The sequence below is a fragment of the Acomys russatus genome, chromosome 5, assembly GCF_903995435.1.
Source record: "Acomys russatus chromosome 5, mAcoRus1.1, whole genome shotgun sequence".
Taxonomy (NCBI): domain Eukaryota; kingdom Metazoa; phylum Chordata; class Mammalia; order Rodentia; family Muridae; genus Acomys; species Acomys russatus.
In genome coordinates, this window is record NC_067141.1 from 55,391,909 (window position 1) to 55,412,246 (window position 20,338).

Below are 20,338 nucleotides of genomic sequence, written 5' to 3' on the forward strand. Positions count from 1 at the left end.
TGGTGCTGAGCGTTCATCTTTGAGAGAGCCCTGACATCTTGTGGTTGAACGTGTTGGGTCTAACAGATTGTCTTAGAGTACAACGCGCTTAGATAATCTTAGCCCTAGAGCACATGCTTCAAAGAGGACTTTAAGCCTATTTTCAAAGAGTGGAATGGACTGTGGAGACAGGAAAGAAAAACAACTCTACTTCTGAGACTATGTATCTCATGCTGGCCTGGAACTCACTGTGTAGATCAAGATGTCCTCAAACTCACAGCCTCAGCCTCCCAAGGGCTGGGATTTAATAGGCATGCACCTTCAACACCTGCCTTTCCCCGTTCTTTAAACAGGACTCCAAGACCTTAGAAATGTCTGCTTGGTCTCAGTATGCTCTATGGGTACCTTCGAAATGGATCGCTTTCTGCTTTGCTGTACGGTAGGATCGTGGGAGATTCAAACATTCTCATTCAAATTACAAGTGAATCTTTAAGTTGCAGCACCCTAACTTTTGGCTGGTTTCTAGCTAATACGAAGTCTCTACAGAGACCAGACGACTGAGTGGGAAAAACTACAAATCCCAGGATGTCAAGGGGACAGTCTACAACTCCCAGCATGCCCGAGGGCAACACGGCGGCTGCGCAGACTGGCGCGCGGGTGCTCCTGGGACGTCAGCATGGCGGCGTTTGCAGATTTGGACTTAAGAGCGGGCTCGGACTTGAAGGCTCTGCGCGGACTCGTGGAGACCGCTGCTCACCGTGAGTCTACTGGCTTTGCTCCGCGGCCCTGCCCCTCGCGTTCCCCCATACCATCCAGCTTAGCCTGGTAGTTTTTCAGGCTCCATTCCAGCCTGATGTCCCCAAAGGCAGATGATAGGTGAGTGCCGCCCGGATCCCTGGGATGGGAAACTCATGAGAAAGCTGCTGTTGCCGGTGTTTGCCCGGGCATTTGTGCAGAGGCCCAAGGAGTCGAGGGATTGGCATAGAGCCTACAAGCTGCTGAATGGTAGAAACGGGGACTGGACTCCAGGTGTACAGCCCTTCAGTATCAGCCCATTCTGACTCACGCATCTGTCAAACACTGAAAGCTGGGTCAACGGTAGGAATTGCTGTGGAATCTTAGAGAAGGGGAAGAGTGTTAACTTATTTACCTCAAGCATCATAAGTTCCTTGAGGATGAGCACTGATCATGCGTGCTCTCAATTAGCATAAGGCCGGCCAAATAATGAATGCTCAAATTCCTTCAAGAGGAAGGAAAGGAGGCAGTTAGTGGGCTAACTGATAAGAGGAAGGGCCGCTATTTTGTCATTACTATGCATTTATTACCTTTTAATATTAATAACCCATCATCCTGTCTGTATTTAGACAATTTAAAGACAAGAATAGTGATTTACATGATCTGGGGTCAGAGCACTTGTCCAAACAATACTAACTGTTGTGATGGTAAAGCCAACCTCTAGTGTTCCTTGTCTCTTGCTGTAGAGTCCCTCAGAAGAGGTGTGAAGGAGTCAACACTCCATTGCGCTTTAGGAAAGGGAAGAGATCGAAGAAATTAATGATAATGAAGATGACAGAAAGACATATAAACTTGAGGGAATGAAAATTAACAAAGGGACAGGAAATCCCAGGAATGTTGTCTGGAAAGCAGAAGCACAGAGTTTTTAGTGCTTGTTATCATAAATATGTGCCTGGAACTCTTCTGAGATGCAAGTGCTGTTTCATTTAAATTTCATGACACTTGGAAGTGCAGTCTGCTATAACATCACTTGATATTAAGTAACCATACCATAAACAGTAGAGCTTAGATTTGCCTTCTGCCCCACCCCCCACCCCCACCCCCCATTTTCTAGGTCTGGGAATTGAACTCCGGCCGTTGTATATGCTAAGCAAGTATTCTAACACTTAGCTACATCCCTAGTCTCATCTCATACTCTTTAAGTCTAAGATCAGGAGAATCATTGTGATCCTAAAAGAACTATTTTTAATAGTCTATTTTTCTTTTCAGTGGGATATTCGGTTGTTGCCATCAATCATATTGTTGACTTTAAGGAAAAGAAAAAGGTAAAATAGGATTTCTCAGGCTAGTTGGTTAATAAATACAAATATTTGTAAATATTTGTGTCTGTGTTGGGAATATATGGAACTAGAAACAAATGTTATATTGGCTACTTTTTGTAGAGGAATTTTAATTCAGATCATGGCTGCTCTGACAAGAGATCACATCAAAAGACTGTCTAGGTCTGTGTGGTCCAGCTGGAGTACAAACACACCTTTAATTCAGGAGACTGAGGCAAGAAGATCTGAGTTCAAAGCCAGCTTGGTATAGAACAAGTTTCACATAAAGAAAAGCTTAGGATCAGGAGTGTTCGTACATGCCTTTAATCCCAAACAAAGGTAAAGTTAGTTTGTAGAAAGAAGCACCCATGTTTGAAAGTGATGTCTAATTGAGTGGCAGAAAAAGTGATGACTCAGAGAAGATTTGACAGAAAAAGAATACACCCAACTTTCAGGGGAAAAGAGAGGAAGGGGAAGCTGCTTAATGGGGGTTGGGGGGGCACGAGAGAACGATTTTACCAGGATAGTAACAGAGGGACAGGTTGCAGAGAGAGAATAAGCTAGACTCAGGCGAAGAGAGAAGGAACCAGAAAATGAGAAGGAGCCAGATCAGAAAATGTTGCTGGAGTTAGTTTGAGGCCAAGTAGAACAATTCAGAGGCAGAGAGAGAAGCCAGATTGAATAAGTCAGCTGGGAGAGGAGTTTGAGCCAGAACAGCTGAGTTGAACCAGCAAGCCTGGAGCTCAGTAAGAACAAGAAAGGGTGGGCTTATCTAGCAGTAAGTCTCAGAGGCTGGAAACATTCCAGGTCTATGTTAGATTGTACGGAGGCTAGAAGCTTCCAGGACTAGGTCTAGGATAGCAGAGGCAGCAGCCTTCCAAGACTACAACTGAAATAGGCAAATAAAAGTTTCTTTTACAACTTTTCTTGTTGCTATGATCATATGCTTGGCAAGAGCAACTTAAGGAAGGAGTTTGTTTTCCTTATTCTTTGAAGATACAATCCACCATGGCAGCGGGAGCATGAGGTGACTGATCACAGTTCTTCAGTCAGGAAGCAGAAAGAGATGAGTGCTGGGCCTCAGCTCACGTTGTCCTTTTTAGTTAGTTCACTCAGGACCCCAACCCATTAAACAGCACAGCTCACCTTCAGCATGGGACTTCCCTTCCGGGTTAATAGAAACACCATTATAGAATACACAGAGATGTGTTTCCATGGTCATTTCTAAAGTCAGTCAAATTGGCAGTGAAGGATAAGTCATCATCAGCATGTTTCTTTTCTGAGACAGGGTCTTATATGTACCAATCTGGCCTGGAACTCACTGTGTTTCCAAGGGTGACCTCCCACCTCTGCCTTCCAGGTGCTGAGATTGCAGGCCCTTGTGCACTTTAGAACACACTCTACCAACTGAGCTGCATCCCCAACCCTTGCCTGTAGACACCAGCTCTACCTGGGTAATCCCAGCACTCGGGAGGCAGAGGCAGGCGGATTGCTGTGAGTTTGAGGCCAGCCTGGTCTACAAAGAGAGTCCAGGACAGCCAGGGCTATTACAAGAGAAACCCTGTCTCAAACAAAACAACAACAACAAAAACCCACCAACTCTAGCAGTTGAACTGGTATATATCCATACAAATGAGTTTTGCTTTTGTTTTGTTTGTGAATAACTCTAGTACAGTATAAGGATGCCTAACGTTGAATTTCTATTAAGTTATGTTCAAAGATGTTTAAAAGTACATTGCTGTTAGATGAATTGTAACCAGAGTATCTTGTTTACTTTGTTGCCATGGTCTCCTTAACCCATTGACTGATTTTTCTCTTTAATATACTATTGAATATGTATGTTTCTTTTTAGGCAAACAACTAACTTAGGTCATTTCTGTCTTTACATTTTGCTTTTTGGTTTTGGGGATTTTTTTGCTTGGTTTGGTTTTGATTTGGGGGGGTTTTGTTTGTTTTTGTTTCTTTTTTTTTTTTTTTTTTTGTCATTGTTTTATCAAGACAGGATCTCAGTATATATCTCTGGCTATCCTGGAACTCACTAAGATAGACCAGGCTAACCTTGAACTCAGAGATCTGCCTGCCTGTTTCTCCCGAGTGCGGGGATTAAAGGCTGTACAGGGCTGTGTAGCACTGGCTGTTCTAGAAGTCACTCTGTAGAACAGGCTGACCTTGAAATCAGATCCACCTGTCTCTGCCTGTGAGTGCTGAAACTAAAGGCCTGCATCACCACACCCAGTCCTTTATTATTCTCTGGTGTTCTTGGCAGCTTCTCTGCTTTTTAGTTTCTTTCCTTAAAAAAGAAAGAGAAAAGTTATTTAGTTCATTTGAATACCAAAAATTAGCTTTCTTTGATTTTTTTTTTTTCTTCCTGAGATGTTCTCAAAGTTTCTTGTTATGCTTTTTTTTTTTTTCACATGTAACTAGAGTGGCTGCTCTTCATTTGTTGTAGGAAATTGAAAAGCCAATAGCAGTTTCTGAACTATTTACAACTTTACCAATTGTTCAGGTAAGCATTTTATTGTTTAAGTGTAGTCTCTGTTCATTAATTCAGGCATGCCCACCTTCTTGTGGCGCTAACTTCAGCCACACCTGCTTTCTGCCAGTTTCACCTTCCTATCAGGCATCACGTCCTCATCAGTTTCTCACTATCCATAAGTGTTTGCTTGGTACCCTTCCTCCTGAAGTCCTGCTGCTATTAAATTACATTATTTCATCATGTAGATTGCTAGGTGTACATAGTGTTTTCTTTAGCTGTTATAAATTCCTGTAGAATAAGCATGCTTTGTTGATCTTTACTGTCTGTTGTAACTGTAACTATTTTCCACTGGTAAAAAGGAAACAATTGTGTTTTATCTTTTTTAATAATTTGTTTGTTTGTTCATAGGGAAAATCAAGACCGATTAAAATTTTAACTAGATTGACAATTATAGTTACAGATCCATCTCACTGTAATGTCTTGGTGAGTTCATTGGTTTTCTCCATTTGCCTTATAAACTATATTAACTATATTAACTAAGGTTAAATATTGACATATTTCATCTCACCCTATTTCTCCCCTTGTATCCCTTAAATTCATGACACCTGTCTGCTTCACCTGTGTGTAGAAGCCACACAGTTTTGCTTCCAAAAAGTTAGAAGGTGCCAACAGACAAAGAAGAAATATCACACATTATTCCAGTCAGCATTCAGAGATTGTACACTTTGACTGCATTTTTCCATTCTCATGTACAATATCAAGTCTGAGGTTTTCCTGTTAAGAAGTAACTGTGTTTTATTGATGTATTCACCCTGAAAATTACCCAAAATATATGAAACAGTCTCATCTAGCTATGTCTCAGAAAAACAAAAACTAAACTACTTCCACTAAAGTCTGTGTTAGTGTTTCTCTTGTGATAAAACACACCATGACCAAAAGTAACTTCAGCGTACAGTTCCACAGCATAGTTCATCATTTCATTAAAGGAAGTCAGGGCAGGAACGTGGGCAGAAACCTGGAGGGAGGAACTGGTGCAGAGGCCATGGAGGCGTGCTGCTTACTGTCTTGCTCCTCGGGACTTGCTCAGTCTGCTTACAGCACCCAGGATGGTGATCCTCAGAGTGGCACTGCCCGTAGCTAGCTAGTCTGCCTGCACCAGCCATCATTCCAGAAAATGCACCACAGGCTGGCTTGCAGCATTTTCTCAATTGAGCTTCCCTCTTCCCGCATGCTTCTAGCTGTCAAGTTGACATTAAATTAGCCAGCAGAGGTGACCTCTTGTCAGCTTGACACACAAACACATCACTGTTAACCTTTTCCTTTCTTGTTCATCCTGGTATCTCTTATATGCTATAGCATCATAATATAAAACATCCCAACTTTTAAAAGTCCCACAGGCGCAGTGCCATATACCTGTAATCCCAGCACCCTAGAGGCAGAGGCAGGCAAATCTCTGAGTTGGAGGCTAGCCTGGTTTACAGAGTGAGTTCCGGGACAGCTGGGGCTTCACAGAGAAACCCTGTCTCAAAAAAAAAACCCAAAATAAATAAAGTTTAGTCTTTTGAAAATATCCAGAGTCTCCATAAACTCAGTGTCTTTACTGTGGGCTCTGTAAAATAGAAAGTGAGTTACAGTTTTGTTCTTCCATCAGGCCCCTGGGCTCAGCTGTCTCCAGGCTTCCTTTCCTGTACACACGAAGCTGCAAGCTCCCAGCTCGAGAGCGCTATAGGGAAAGCTCATACACACGCACACACTGTAGAGCTGTCTCTGGATTTACTCTTAGTTCCATTTTTAAAAAGCAAAGTAATTTAGCATTTCTCCATTTTCTCTGATTGGCTTCAAGTCTGGGTTGAAAAGGACTTTTGTTGACTCGTGGAAATCCAGCCTTGATCAATGACATTTAAGTATATGCTCTCCTGTGTCAGCTCTTGAGTATTGAAACCAGGTGTAGTTCCTCATGCCCCAGCACTCAGGAGGCGGAGGCAGGAGGATTGGTTTTAGGACGTTGAGTATTTCGAGATATGTTTTCGTCTTTTATTACTGTGTGGTAACATTCATTTTGTCTTCTAGAGAGCAACTTCTTCAAGGGTCCGGCTGTATGACATTGTTGCAGTGTTTCCAAAGACAGAAAAACTATTCCATGTAAGTGAAAGAACACTGTTTTCTTATTATGTAAGCCTGTTGTTATACCGTCGTGAGTTCCTCCCAGCTCTGCTTCCGTTTCTGTTGTTGTGATAAAATAGCCAAATAAAAAGCAGCAGGGAGAAAAGGATTGCTTATTGATCATCATTATGGGAAAGTCAAAGCAGGAATTTCAAACAGCTGCTGATAAAATCTATGGTCCAGAGCAGAGAGAAATGCATGTGTGTGCACTTGGCTGCTGGTGCTAAGCTCGCTTTCTCAATTCTTAAACAGTTCAGGACATCACCATCACCACCCTACCCCTTGCCTGGGGAATAGTGCTTCCCACAGTGGACTGGGTCTTCCCACATTGATTGTCTTCATTAGGATAACTCCCCATAGACATAAACCAAGGCCCACTCAGTACAGACAGCCTCTCACAGAGGCCCTTCCAAGGCCTGCTCAGTACAGACAGCCTCTCACAGAGGCCCTTCCAAGGCCTGCTCAGTACAGACAGCCCCTCACTGAGACCCTTCCAAGGCCTGCTCAGTACAGACAGCCCCTCACTGAGACCCTTCCAAGGCCTGCTCAGTACAGACAGCCCCTCACTGAGGCCCTTCCCAGGTGAATCTAGGTTGTGTCACAGTTATAGTTAAAGATAACCGTCACAGCGCCCATCTGGAAACTTAGGAGTTTCTGTTTGCACTCTCAAAGTTTTGGGATTTCATAGGGCAACGGTTCTCAACCTTCTTAAAGCTTTGACCCATTAGCATAGTTCCTCATGTTGTGGTGACCCCTAACTATAAAATTATTTGCATTGCTACTCCAGAACTGTAATTTTGCTGCCACGGTGAGTTGTAATACGAATATATGGCATGTATATATTCATATTGCATATCTTATATGTGACCCCTGTGAAAGGGTTGTTTGACTCCCCCCACACTTGGGGGTGTTGACCCATGGGTTGAGAACCACTGTCGTGGGGGCATTTTTAAGTGGCATGTTTTAGTCATCCTGGTAGACATCTGATAGATTCAGTTTGAAATAACTCAAGAGTTTTCACCTGTTTCTTTCTCTCTACTTTGTTCATGTGAAATTTCTCCTTGGACAGTTCATTTTTCTACTCAGGAACCACTTCTACTCCTCTGTGGGATAGAAGAAAAGGGCAAGCAAGCCCCTCTCGGTCCAGCTTCCTCCTTGCAAGCTCTTGAGATGTAACCCATATGCAGTGTGTCAGCCCTTAGTCTTCCAGAAATTCCTCAGAGTCAGTCACATGCCAGTGTGATTCACCTCCTACTCTTTAGAGCTTCCTTAGTTGAACTCCTTTTGCTCTTTTACAATTGACCTTCTGTCGCTTTTCAAGAAGAGAAAGGAGCTTAGCATGTAGGCTCATTTTGTATTCACGGTGGACTGCCCTTGTCTTTACATGATTACAGTGGAAGAAGAAACTGAAATCCTTACTTAAGGAATACTTTTTACTGAGAGAGTTATGAATGTTTTCCTACCTGAGGTTCAGAGGATCCATCTATAAAAACAGTATTTCAGGGAAAAAAATACTGGTGTTATATTTTCTGATCTTATTCCATTTTTTTACTGTAGTATTTTCATTTTTTGTTGTTTGTTTTTATATTTTTCTCTTCTCTTTTGTCCCTCCAACCCCTCCCATATACTCCTCTCTACTCTTTCAAGTCCATATCCTATTTCTTCATGAATTTCTATTGCATGCATATATGTTTCTAAATATAACCTGTTGAGTCCATTTAATGTTGCTTATATGTGTGTTTTCAGGGCTGACCATTTTTTTTAAGCAAAATTTGTTCTAAAACTGTAAACAGATCTTTTTTTTTCCCCTAAGTTTATCCAGTAGAGGGAGCCATTGACTAAGGAGACTGATGCAGTGTCTCAGTGCTCAGCATCAGCTGCTAATTACATTAATAGGGAAACAACCACAGCATATGTAGGATGCCTGCACGCACACACCACGTCACCATGGTTTTGGTGGCTTCTTTTATTAAATGCATGACTATGTTAAATCCCAAGTATTGTTGTAGGTTAAGGAACGATTAAGCAAGTAGTTAACCACCTGTGGACCAGGTGTGCTAGCACGGGCCTTCCCTGCCTTTCCATCACCGGCATTTCGGAGGCAGAGGCAGGTGGATCTAGTATTTGAGACTAGCTTGTTTACATAGTGAGTTCTAAGACAGCCACACTGCTAATAAAGAAGTAGCTTTTAGAAGCTGTGGTTTTTGTCCTGCTCCGGAGGTCTTTCAAACCTTGCCTTTTCAGGACACTGCTGTAGAGTGTCTGCATACATCTTTCAAGGCAGCATTCTCAAGAGAAGGTCAGAGTCTTCCATCTTCAGATTTATGTGGGATAATTATTAAATTGCAGATTATCATGTCAAATTTACTGAATGAATCACTGGAAATACTGCTTTGCTAGCCCTGTTTGTCATAGTTTTAGGTGAACTTTGTGCACATACATAGTTGAGAGCTCTTATTTATGGGCACTTCTCTGCCTTGGCAAGCCTGACTTTTCCTTGGGTGATGTGATAAATGCTGTCACCAATGAAAGACATTCAGGGTAAAGGGGTGACATAACAACAAAAATCATATGTTTGTACATTTATATGGGGACAAACTTTTCTTAAACCATCATTAATGTCTCTGCCCCTCTCCCAAAAAAGGTTAAAGATGGTTAAGTAAATTCATATACAATTTACCAATTTTCATAGAAAACTCAGATACTTAGTTCTGAAACTATTTTAGACATACTTTTTTATGAGTTTTAATGAATTTGGGAATATTAGATTAAGCCTCCCCAGAGCCCAGAACATGGGCATGGGCCCCTGCATCACATACTGCTTGGAATGAACCAGTTGAACATTTGGATTAAGGAAAAATTAAATCACCAGGTAACTCAATTTGAAACATGTTAAATTCAAGAGGACAAAGGAGCCGAGTGAAGCTATCCCATGCCATCAACCATGCCATGCTATTTCTTAGCCGCAGTATAGACTGGTTAGAACTACTAGCCTGGACAATTCCTGCCAGAAAGGTGCTCAGTAAATATCTTGTGGGTAAAAAATGGACTGTGCTTGCATTCATTTTGGCTTTTTAATTCCTTGGATTTCAGAACAGTTACGTTATGCTTTCTGGAGTAATTCAAAGTTACTGATCTAACTCACCAATTTATTCATATATAAAAAAACCTTTATGCATTAGAGGGCCTTCAGGCCCTGGCTTTTGAGAATTAAACCATCCAAGCCAAGCCTGAAAGAACAGTGAACAACTGGCTTGTGAGAGGTTTCTTACAGTTCAGCACAACCATCATGACGTCAGCCTATAGGGTAAGGCGTGCTCTGTATGTTTCTGTATGTTCGGTATGACCGTGTCTCCCATCCCAGTGAGTGCCACTTTCTGCTAACATATTTGTTTTTCTTGTCAGGTTGCTTGTACACATTTAGACGTGGATTTAGTCTGTGTTACTGTAACAGAGAAATTACCATTTTACTTCAAAAGACCCCCTATTAATGTGGTAAGTGCTGCTCTCTCTGTTCTGAACTTGAGTGTAGAGAAACTTGTGTCTGAAGACCAGAAAAGGAGCAGGAAAAAACTGGGTGATTGGTAATCAGAGCAGCTTTTAAAAAAAGAATTTTGTGTTTCTAAGCTGACCAAAAGAAAAAGAAAGAAGCTTAAAATAGAAGGTATCTAAGCTGGGAGCCACAGGGTGGCTTAGTGGATAAAGTGCTTGCTCTGCAAACATGAGTTCTGGAATTCGAATCCCCAGCATCCACATTAAAGCCAGGCAGCTGCCCTCTGTGGCTGAAAGGTGCTTACAGAGCATGTCCTTCAGCCAGTGCAGAATGCCTACCTGCCCTCTGCTATAACAGAGAGGAGGAAGCAAGCACTGTACGATGAGAAGTAACCCAGTTCAGCTTCCTAGGGCAATTGTTTAACAGGATTATTAAAAAAGATTCCATCTTTTCATAAAATGAATGTTCATGATAATAACTTCAAACAGCATAGGAGTGTGTGTATAAAAAGCATGCCTTCCCAACTAAAACATCTCCAGAGGTAGCCAACACTGACTTTCTCATGCATCTCCTCAGAAATACCGCCTCTGCTAGAGCCCCTTGATTTTCACTCCAGTGGCAACCACCACAAGCATTCCTTTTGTATTTTTTCAGAAATATTTACCTACTTCTTTGCTTCATTGTCCTCTGTTTTTACCCCTGCCCTTCCTGTCACCATGCTTTTGTACCTTAGAGTATATGAGTTCTATAATTAAAAATGTGCCTCATCTTTTAAAATATTGGCACAATCTGTTCTATAAGAGACTAAAGGGATAGTAATTTACTTAAGTGAAATGGAATAGTTTTCTTATTCTTTTCTCTCTTTTGTAATTAGTTTTGCAAGTACTGTTCTTGCACTATTGTCCCTAGCCTATATGGAATTTATAGCTATAGAATATACTTCTAGAGTCTCTATAAAATATGTCTCTATAGGTGATAGTGCTGGTCCAAGCGTATATGAATTTTCAGTGGTTACTGGGGCTGTGGCTCAGTGGTAGAGCACTTGGCATCCTCAAGACCCTGGTCTGACCATCAGCAACAGGAAATACAATGTTGGTGGCTCCTCACTGTGTTACTAAAAATGAGCTGATCTCAGCTCAGTTCCTCTTCAGAGCTTTTTTTCTCTCTTAGCAAAGCCTCAGGTGTTCTTTGTGAGTTAGACAGCTGGAGCTGGGGCAGCTGAAATGAGGCAGATCCTTTAGAAGCCAGGTGTTTCTGCCAAAAACAACATGGTTTCCCGGGCTTACCATGTAACCATGACTGCCGTTAAGCCAGATGGTCTCTGGTCACCACTAAACCATGGGACTGGGGCAAAAATGACTGAAGCTGGCATTCTGAGGAAAATGGGTAAGATTTGACATCTGTCATTCCTAAAGAACTGTGCCCATCCTACAAGAATTGCCAGTCCTTTCTTTCCCCTGTTCCTTACCCCACCCTTTCCCTCGTTCCTGATACAGACACTGGCTTACCAAGTTTGCTCATAAAGCCTATATGCTCAGCACTCTCGGTGGGGTAGGGGGTTCATTTATTTATTTATTTATTTATTTTTATGGGTATAAGTGTTGGCCTGCATGTATATTTGCCTGATGCCCACGGAGGCATCCTGCTTGTAATCTCAGCATGGAGGAAACAGACAGGAGCAATCTAACTAGCTTGACTAACTGAATCAGGCAGCTCTGGGTTCAGGTGTGAACTCAATAGATAATTTAGAAAGCAATTGAGGAAGACAACCAGTGTCTACCTCTGGTTTCCACACATGCCGTGCTTCCCACAAAACAGCATCCTAGAAGTAACCACTGTGCATATTTTTTGTTACAGTTAACAATATTTTCACCTTAATAAACTAGGAAGCCTATTTTCTAGGCATTTGCTCAAATAAGCGTATGCACAGTTCTGTGTCCTTAGCTGGGAGGAAGTGGTGACATGTAGTGGTCAAAGCATGGAAAGGGACAATCAATGCACAGCACAGAAATCCTTGTGACACAGAACAGTGGTCAGATTTCTAGAGACTTGTTTTAGTCGGGGTTTATATTAAGACTCTTATGAGCTGCCTTACCATAAAAGCAGCTCTTTTCCAATGCCCAGTGTGAGCCTGTTAGACCTTCCTGAAATGCACCATTGAGCCAGTATATCTAATTTAGATTGGTGTGCACCCTGGGGAGTCTGGCCAAGATGCTTGTGATTAGTCAGTATTTGTCAGTGTTGGACAGGAGCATATGAATGAGGGAAGTGGGGTAATAGGGTGACATTAGGAGACTGGCCCTCAAGGCAGGCGCCAGGACACCAGCCCCCTCCAATTCAGTCTAGAAGTGCAGAGAAGCTGTTATTGACTGTTTGATATTTCTGGCATGATTCCCACATTTTCAGTTGAAGAGTTCTGAAAAGTAAAAAATTTGACAAGAAGAATATGCAATATTTAACAGTGTCTGGCTTTTTTTTTTTTTTTTTTTTTTTTTTTTTAATCTGGTATGAATATTTTGCATATGTTGTTTAATAAAAGCTAGATGGAGGTGTGGACAGAAAGACCGCACAAGATTAAGTTTAGTCTTCATGTGTGAGCTGGCTAGGAAACAGGGCAATCCCTATTAATTTACTCACTTTTATTAAGAAAGAAAACTAAAAGTAGGTACCCATATTTTGTTTGGGGGAAATTGGATTATATAGGTTTGTGTGGTGAGACAGTAAGTATATCATGGTCAAAACTGTGTCACAGTGCATGCCCACCATACATGTTTTTGAAATTTAATAAAACAACAATTCTTAGTTCATGATGGCCAGGAAATTGAGAGAAAGGAAGGACAAGGCCAGGGTCCTGGCATTCTTTTCAGTAGCATACCCCAATTTCTTCCTTCCTTGAAGTTTGTATGAGTTACTTTCTCTTGCTGAAATGTAACAAAAGCAATATCATGGAGGAAGGGTTTGTGTTGGCTCACAGTCTGTGGGGATACAGTCCACCATGGTTGGGAAGGCCAGTGACACAGTGACAACAGAGCAACTGGGACAGGAAGCAGGGTAGTGTAAAGCCTCAGTGACCCTCTAGCTAAGTTCTACCTCTTAAAGGTTCCACGGTCCCAACAGTGCCACCAGCTGAGGACCAAGTGCCAAACACATGAGCTTTTGAGCAGCATTGCACATTCCAAGTACAGCATGGCTGCATGGCTGAAATCAAGATGTGAGCGTGCTGTACTCCCTCAAAAACTACAAGGGAGCCACTTTTTCTGGTGACTGATGAGTATCAGCATCAGGCGCCTTAATCCAGTGTTTGGTTCATCCCGCAATACAAGCTCTGCTTACCAAAAGTGGCCCACTAGGCACTCGCATTCATGCCCAGCTCCATGCCAGCGAGCTGGGCTTCTTACCCATTTAAAGTTTGAGAATAGGTTGAGATCGTTTCCGCCCCAAGACCTCTGAAGCCTTTCTTTGAGAGGTCCTGGCTGGTAGTGATTTGTTGACCACACTAATGCATTCTCTGTCTTTGTCGTCAGCATGTTTCCCTGTTTGTCTCTGGCCATCTCATAAGAGCACCAGTCATATTAGGTGCCTGCCCTTTTCAGTGTGACCGCCTCATTTGATCGCACCTGCACTGACCCTGTCTCCAGTGGAGGTTGTACCCTGAGATGCTGTGGGTGTGGAATGGAATATACCTTTTATGGGTGGGGACACAGCTCAGCTCACAGGACCCAGCTGTCCCACCCCAGGGTTTATCTTGCTGGTAATTTGAAACACATCTGTTAGTAAAGGCTTTCCAAGTGCTGTACCTGCACCTCTACAGTAAGTACTAGGCTGCTGTAACAGAAAAGGAAAAATTTACAAGTTGACATGGAAAAGCTTTCAAATCGGACAATATAAGAATGTAGCTAGCTGCCTTTTGGGTTTGAGAAATGAAAAGATGGCATGTATTCACAGTCGCTTATATTCATGTGAAGAAGCTGGAGAAACATGCAATGAATAAATGGAAGTGATAGCAGCAGTGGGGACAGGGCAGTGAGAGCAGATGCAGGGAGCACTCCCTGCTTTCCTGTGTGGGCTTGATCAGCCAATCAGGAGATGCTGGGATCCTAACAAACGCTGCACTGGAATCAGCGTAGGCACTGATTCCTAGGCTGAGCAATCAGCCTGCTGCCCTGGAGTTAACTCATGGTTTCCTTTCTTCCTTCTCCACAGCTTAGCTTAAGTTTTTAGTACTTAGAATTTTATTACCGATATCCCGATCCAAGTGTCACACGCTGCCCTTGGTGACATCATTGTGATTATTATTTTTCCTTAGGAAAAAAGAAATCTCATCAGCTGCCTATTCAGACACTTCTGTTCAGACATGAGAACAAAAGCCAATCAGGCAGGCACAGTCATTCTCTGTAAGGCATTATTATGAACAATCATATGATGAGCTTACAGCAATTTACATAAAAATGCTCTTAGGAGCAGGAGACCAGGTAATGACTGTATTTTTTTCATCTAAAACGATAAAGTTTTATGAAAGAAGTACTCACAGCCTTCAATAGCACAATATCTTTAATTTCTCTCTCAAGAGTTTTCTTAGCAATTTTAAAGTGAACCTGATTAATGTACCAAGACCAGAATCATATGTGAAAGAAATTAAGCTGGTAATTCTATCCTATTTTCTCTGTTGTCTCCTTCAAAGGGGGTTTTTATTTTGCTGCAATTCCCATACAGGCTTAAAAGTTTAAATTCACTCACCTAGAAACACGTAGGATCTGATCATCCAGTGCCACGGTCTCACGTGCTTTATTCCTGTCTTCCTCTGTCCAGTGGCTTGCTTCTGCAACTAGAAAGGTAGCAAAATAGGAGTTGGGCTCCTTCGTCTAATTAGGAGGAAATAACTTGAAATCTCCAAACTGGCATTTTTATTTATCTGGATTTCCTTCATCAAGTTCATACCAGTTCCTAGATAATCCACCGTGAAGAGCATTATCACCTGGCCTTTCTCCACGCACTGTGGGTCATTCCCTTCGAACATACTGATTCTCACTCTCAACCTGAGCAAAACCAAGTCTCTGCAGTGATTAGCATATCAAAGCTGCCAGTCTAACACCAGTTGGATCAAGAACACTTCTGAACTGCATACAGATAGAAATACTTAGGACTTCTCACACATAAAGAGAAGAATTGAGAAGTGATGTGGTTGTCTCACTGTGTGTGGGGTGCAGAGGTGTGGGTCTGCCTTTGTTTAAGCTAGCCCCTTGCCGTGCAGAAGATGTGCATCGAGGGGACAAAGGAGAGTGGAGAGAGACCTCAGTGGGGTAGTAGCTGCGTGTCTTTGACAGTTTATACTTTGTCTTCTTTATTTCTGGTGAAGGCAATTGACCGAGGCCTGGGCTTTGAACTTGTCTATGGTCCTGCTATCAGAGACGCAACGATGAGAAGGTACACAATTTCCAATGCCCTCAATTTGATGCAGATCTGCAGAGGAAAGGTACAGTTCCGCAGCCGAGGACACTCTTTACCTCTGGCGGCTTAGTGATGGGTTAGCGCTGTCTGCTCAATTCCTGTGTCTTAAGCAGAAAATTCTCAAGACACTTACGTTCTTCAATTTCAGTGAGCTTTCCAAAGCCTTATAAAAACTCCCAAGGGAGGAGTAAGATATTGAGGGGGCGGAAATATGCTGAAAGCCTTGATTTTTGATAAGGGATCTGCAGTTTGCCACAATGAAAAGATTCCTAGATAACAGTTGTTTATCTCTGAGTGAAGAAAAGCTACAGCTTTTAAACAATTCATCTGAGCTAAGATTTGTTTACAAAGTTCTGCTTTTTTGGATTGGTGGCCTTGAGTGTAAGACCTTTCAATACTTTCTTACTAATTATTTACTTTATCTTTAAAAAAAAAAAAAAAAGTTGGTATTTGAGCCCTAAATGTTAAAAGCGGGATGCTGGTCGTTTGTTCTGTGCCGTTCTTTGATTGTTAATAATCTAAGATTAGTATTGCTTGCCTTCTGCTTTATAGAATGTAATTCTGTCCAGTGCTGCAGAAAGGGTAAGTACAACATGTAGTATTTGGTCTTTGTAGTTATAAAAACATGCTGCATCTTTAGAACAACTGAACTAGCACTGTAATACGCTACCTGTTTGCACCTTTAACTGCATTCGCCCATAGTAGTTGCTAAATGTGTACCGTTCATTTAAGCTTCAGGTTTTGCCTATACATGTTTTCATTTGTGAGTTAGTTAGAATAAAGTGATTATATATTTTCCCCTTACCTTGTTAAAAATGCCTTACATGATTTATTTATATTTTTAGAAACTGTCACAATTATGAAGATCTTAATTTATGAAATTTACCTATCTTAGTTGTACCTTATTTATTACAAATAGTTAAAATGTTAATAACATCTTTTTTTTTTTCCATTTTTCTTATTTTAGCCTTTGGAAATAAGAGGACCATATGACGTGGCAAACTTGTATCCTCTTAGTGTTCTTTTTAAAAACCTATGTTCATATTAGGTAGAGGGGTACATGTGTTGCCCAGAAAACAACTTTGAGCAGTCAGTTCTCTCCTTCCATGTGTGGGTCTTGGGCATCAAACTTAGGCCATCAGGGTGGGCAACAGGCACCTTTACCTGCTGTGTCATCACATTAAACTAGAATTTTCCCTTATAAAAATGAACCAAAAGTAGTATTAGCTTTTAGCCTGATGATTTCTTATCCTTTTGTTGTAAGTTTACTGACCAGTAGCCTCAGATGCACATTACAACAGGTTGTATATTTCTTCATCCTCTGGTTTTTGGATTAAGCAGCAGGAAAGAGATGAGGGACTCTACGTGGTAAGAGCAGAGTTAGATGAGCCTTCTCAGAGGCGTTTCCACTGGGCTGAGGGCTGCTGTAGAATTAGTCTGTCAGCCACAGGGACCAGGTGAGTTTGTGTTGCCTCATGTCCTTGGCTGACTCTGGTTGACATCTTTAATGACCTTATCAGAGGCCTACTGTTTGGGTTGTCTGAAAGTGAAGGCAAGGCTGCCGTGTCCACAAATTGCCGAGCTGTATTTCTCCATGGAGGTGAGCATGTTCTTATAGTAAAATCTAAATGGTCATGTTAGCGCAGGTTATCATCAAATACATATATGCTGTTCTTATCCTTCCTACGGAGTTCCTATGAGGCTGTCTTCTCTCATCAGTTCTAGCCACGCCCTCTGCTCCTTGCCCCCACTTCAACTTTTACTTTCTGTAGTGTATACATTGCATATAGTTTGCATTACAGGAATGATTATTGAATGTGTTTTTTTCAAACTACACAGTGTCCTCTGCCCACATTTTCAGAGGCTTTTAACATGCCTCCTGCTTGCTTCTCTCTGCATGGTTTTGCTCCCTTCTTAAAAAAAAAAAAAGTTTCAGAAACAGAAGTGAGAATAGTGGTGTTTGACTTGACAGGATATAGACCTCCTGGCTTCAGGCTCGGCTGTGAGGGGTTTTCTGGGCTACAGTGAGTCCCTGAGGGTGGAAGGGTTTCAGTTATTGGGTGTGAGGAGACCAGTGCGAATGGAAGACTCCCTGGGGAGGCCTCTTAGATTGTATAAATGGAGACAGCAAGCTGAGCACCAGCATTCACAGCCTCTGCTCCCTCGTTGGGAGTGTGATGTGGCCAGCCGCTCCAGCCTCCTGTCTCCTTGAGCTCTCCCCAGATGGACTGTACCCTTAAGCTGGGCCCTGAAATAACCCATTATTCTCTTAAGTTGCTCTTATCAGTGTTTTTTATAACAGGAATAGAAAAGTAACAAAAACATTAAACCGTTAAGTAGAAAAACGTAAATAGATTTTTTTTTAATCCAACTATCTAAACTCAGTCTATAACATTTGCTTTTATTATAACTCAAAATGTTTCTTGTTCTGGTTTATGTGATCTTTATGTGCTGATAGATATTTTGGGTGGGTTTTTCCCAAGGGTTTTTTTTGTTGTTTTGGTGGGGTTTTTGGGGTTTGGTTGGTTGGTGGGTTAGTTGGTTTTTGCAATTGCTTATTTGAATATATTGTACTAGGTTGAGTAGGCCGTTTCTTTGCAGCTATAATAAGTGTACTCTGGCATACATCCTCTGCACTCCTCTACTCTCCTTGTTCTCACGCCCATTAGTCTCTTTTGTGCATATTCCCTGCCACTACCCGCCCCTCACAGCTCCCAGTCCCCTTTGCATGTATTCCCCCACTAGTGTTTGTTCATTTCTCCTCCACATTGGTCCCTCTGTGCACATCCCCCTCAGCTCATCCTCCGTTAGTCCCCTTTGTTCCTGGGACACTTTCCTCTGATTCCTGGACTTCTCCTTCCGTGTAATCTGCACATGTGTGATTTGTGTACCTGCATAAAGTGTAAGGTCACGGTGAGGCAGAGCCCACACTTCCTTGCAAAGGCTGCTTTTCCTCCTTCGTCTCCTCCCTGTGCCCTTTCTAGTAGTATCACTTTTCCTAGGCTTCATTAGCTCATCCAGGAAGGTGATTTTCCTGCGAGCCTTCACTCTTAAATTGTCTATTTTTAGTGTACCATTCCAGCATTTTGAACATTTAGACACTACTGTTATGATTTTATATTCTGTATATGACAGTGCCTGGCCTGTTAACATGTGTTGAAGACAAGTTGACTAAATTTAAGTTCACTGTGCTGCCAAACTGACCCGAGCATGCATACAGACATTCTTATTAACATACATGAGAGATTGATAAACTGTTTGTTTTTTGTGTTCTCTCAATAAGCATTTGTTAGGTGGCTGATGTATACCAGGTCAGTGTTAGTCAATACAGCACAGTAGTTCAGTGGGACATTGATAATCTAGTGAGAGCAAAGGCACGTGCTGTAAAATGAGGTCAGCCCAGCCCTTGCTGGAGGAACAGTACAAGTGACTCCTACATCTGAGCTTGTGGTTTGTCTGTCTTTGTACCATTCATAAAGCAGTTGCTAGACTGCTGCCTATGGCTGGCTCTGACCGCATAAGATGCCGTGGAGAGAGCAATGGAAGAGGCCCTGCTCTGCACTTTAACCTAAGAGGCAATCCTCAGGAATGAACTAGACCTTAAGAATACTCCTCTTTTTGCATGTCGGGAAAACCAGCGATCATAAATGGCATCAGCACCCATAAGAGCTCTATGGTTTTCTTGTTTACCGTGCTATAGGCCAAAGAAATGGGATGATGCTGGTTAAACCAACCCACGTGTGGTGCTGCACACCTGCAATTCCAGCTCTCAAGAGGTTCAGGGCAGGAAGATCAAAGCAGGCTGGACAGTGAGGAATCAGGGCCAGCCTGGGCTACATAGTGAGATCCTGTCCCAAAAAGCGCAGATAAGTAAAACTGTCTTATCCCCATTCAATGTGATTTCTGTTTTACAGAAACTAGAAAAACTGCATTTGGAATTATTTGTACAGTGAAAAAACCTCGACCATCAGAAGCAGATGATGACTCTCTGCCAGCATGCAAGAAAGCTAAATGTGAGAGCTGAGAAGAAGGCCTCAGTCTCCATCAGCACTGCCTCCTCTCTTCATAGCTCATCAGTCACAGAAAAAATAAAACTGGTGCTGAGTTGATGTTCTCATTAAACTAGAAGCCAACAGTCTAAAAACAGCTTTATATTCAGACCATTAAAACAGCGAATAAAACCAGTGAAGCATTTTTAAAGACTAACAGTTTAATTAATGTAGATATACTTTAAGAGAAAAACTATTTTATCCTTTATGTGAGTAATGAATAATAGTAGGTACACTGAAATAAGATGTTTCAATATTTTAAGACGTTGAAGATTAATAAACCTTTTTCTATTTGATATATGTGGATTTTTAAATTTTTATTATCTAAAAAAGTAGTTATTTTTGAAGCCTTAAACTCTAGTGTGGGGTTGACTTTTAGCCAAGTGGTTGTTTTCTTAGCCTCTTTCACATACTGATTGAGCTAAATCTTCCTGAAGGACTACTGAACTGTAGAAACAGAAAGGATGCTCACATGAGGGAACTTGTGTCCCCTTCATTTGCTGCCTCCTGCCTTTGAGCTGTACTTAAAATAGATTCCTCCCTTTAGTTAGAAACTCAGTACCTAATAGTGATTTTCCTAATTGCTATAAGGTTCAGAGCATTTGACTAAAAAAAAAATTCTTTGGAAATAATTTTGTTTTTACTAACAAGTTTATCAGACAGTATATAACCATTT

The 20,338-nt window shown here is 41.8% G+C and overlaps 1 protein-coding gene across 1 annotated transcript; it reads left to right on the forward strand.

The window, feature by feature from the left end:
* Nucleotides 1–574: 574 nt before the first annotated feature.
* Nucleotides 575–19,939, forward strand: Rpp30 (ribonuclease P/MRP subunit p30). The gene is made up of 11 exons (XM_051146370.1): nt 575–737; nt 1,984–2,039; nt 4,483–4,539; nt 4,918–4,992; nt 6,580–6,651; nt 10,078–10,167; nt 15,522–15,638; nt 16,166–16,195; nt 16,581–16,618; nt 17,134–17,213; nt 19,528–19,939. Exons 1-11 carry the CDS (start codon nt 656–658, stop codon nt 19,635–19,637), a joined length of 807 nt encoding a protein of 268 aa, XP_051002327.1. The 5' UTR covers nt 575–655; the 3' UTR covers nt 19,638–19,939.
* Nucleotides 19,940–20,338: the final 399 nt, after the last annotated feature.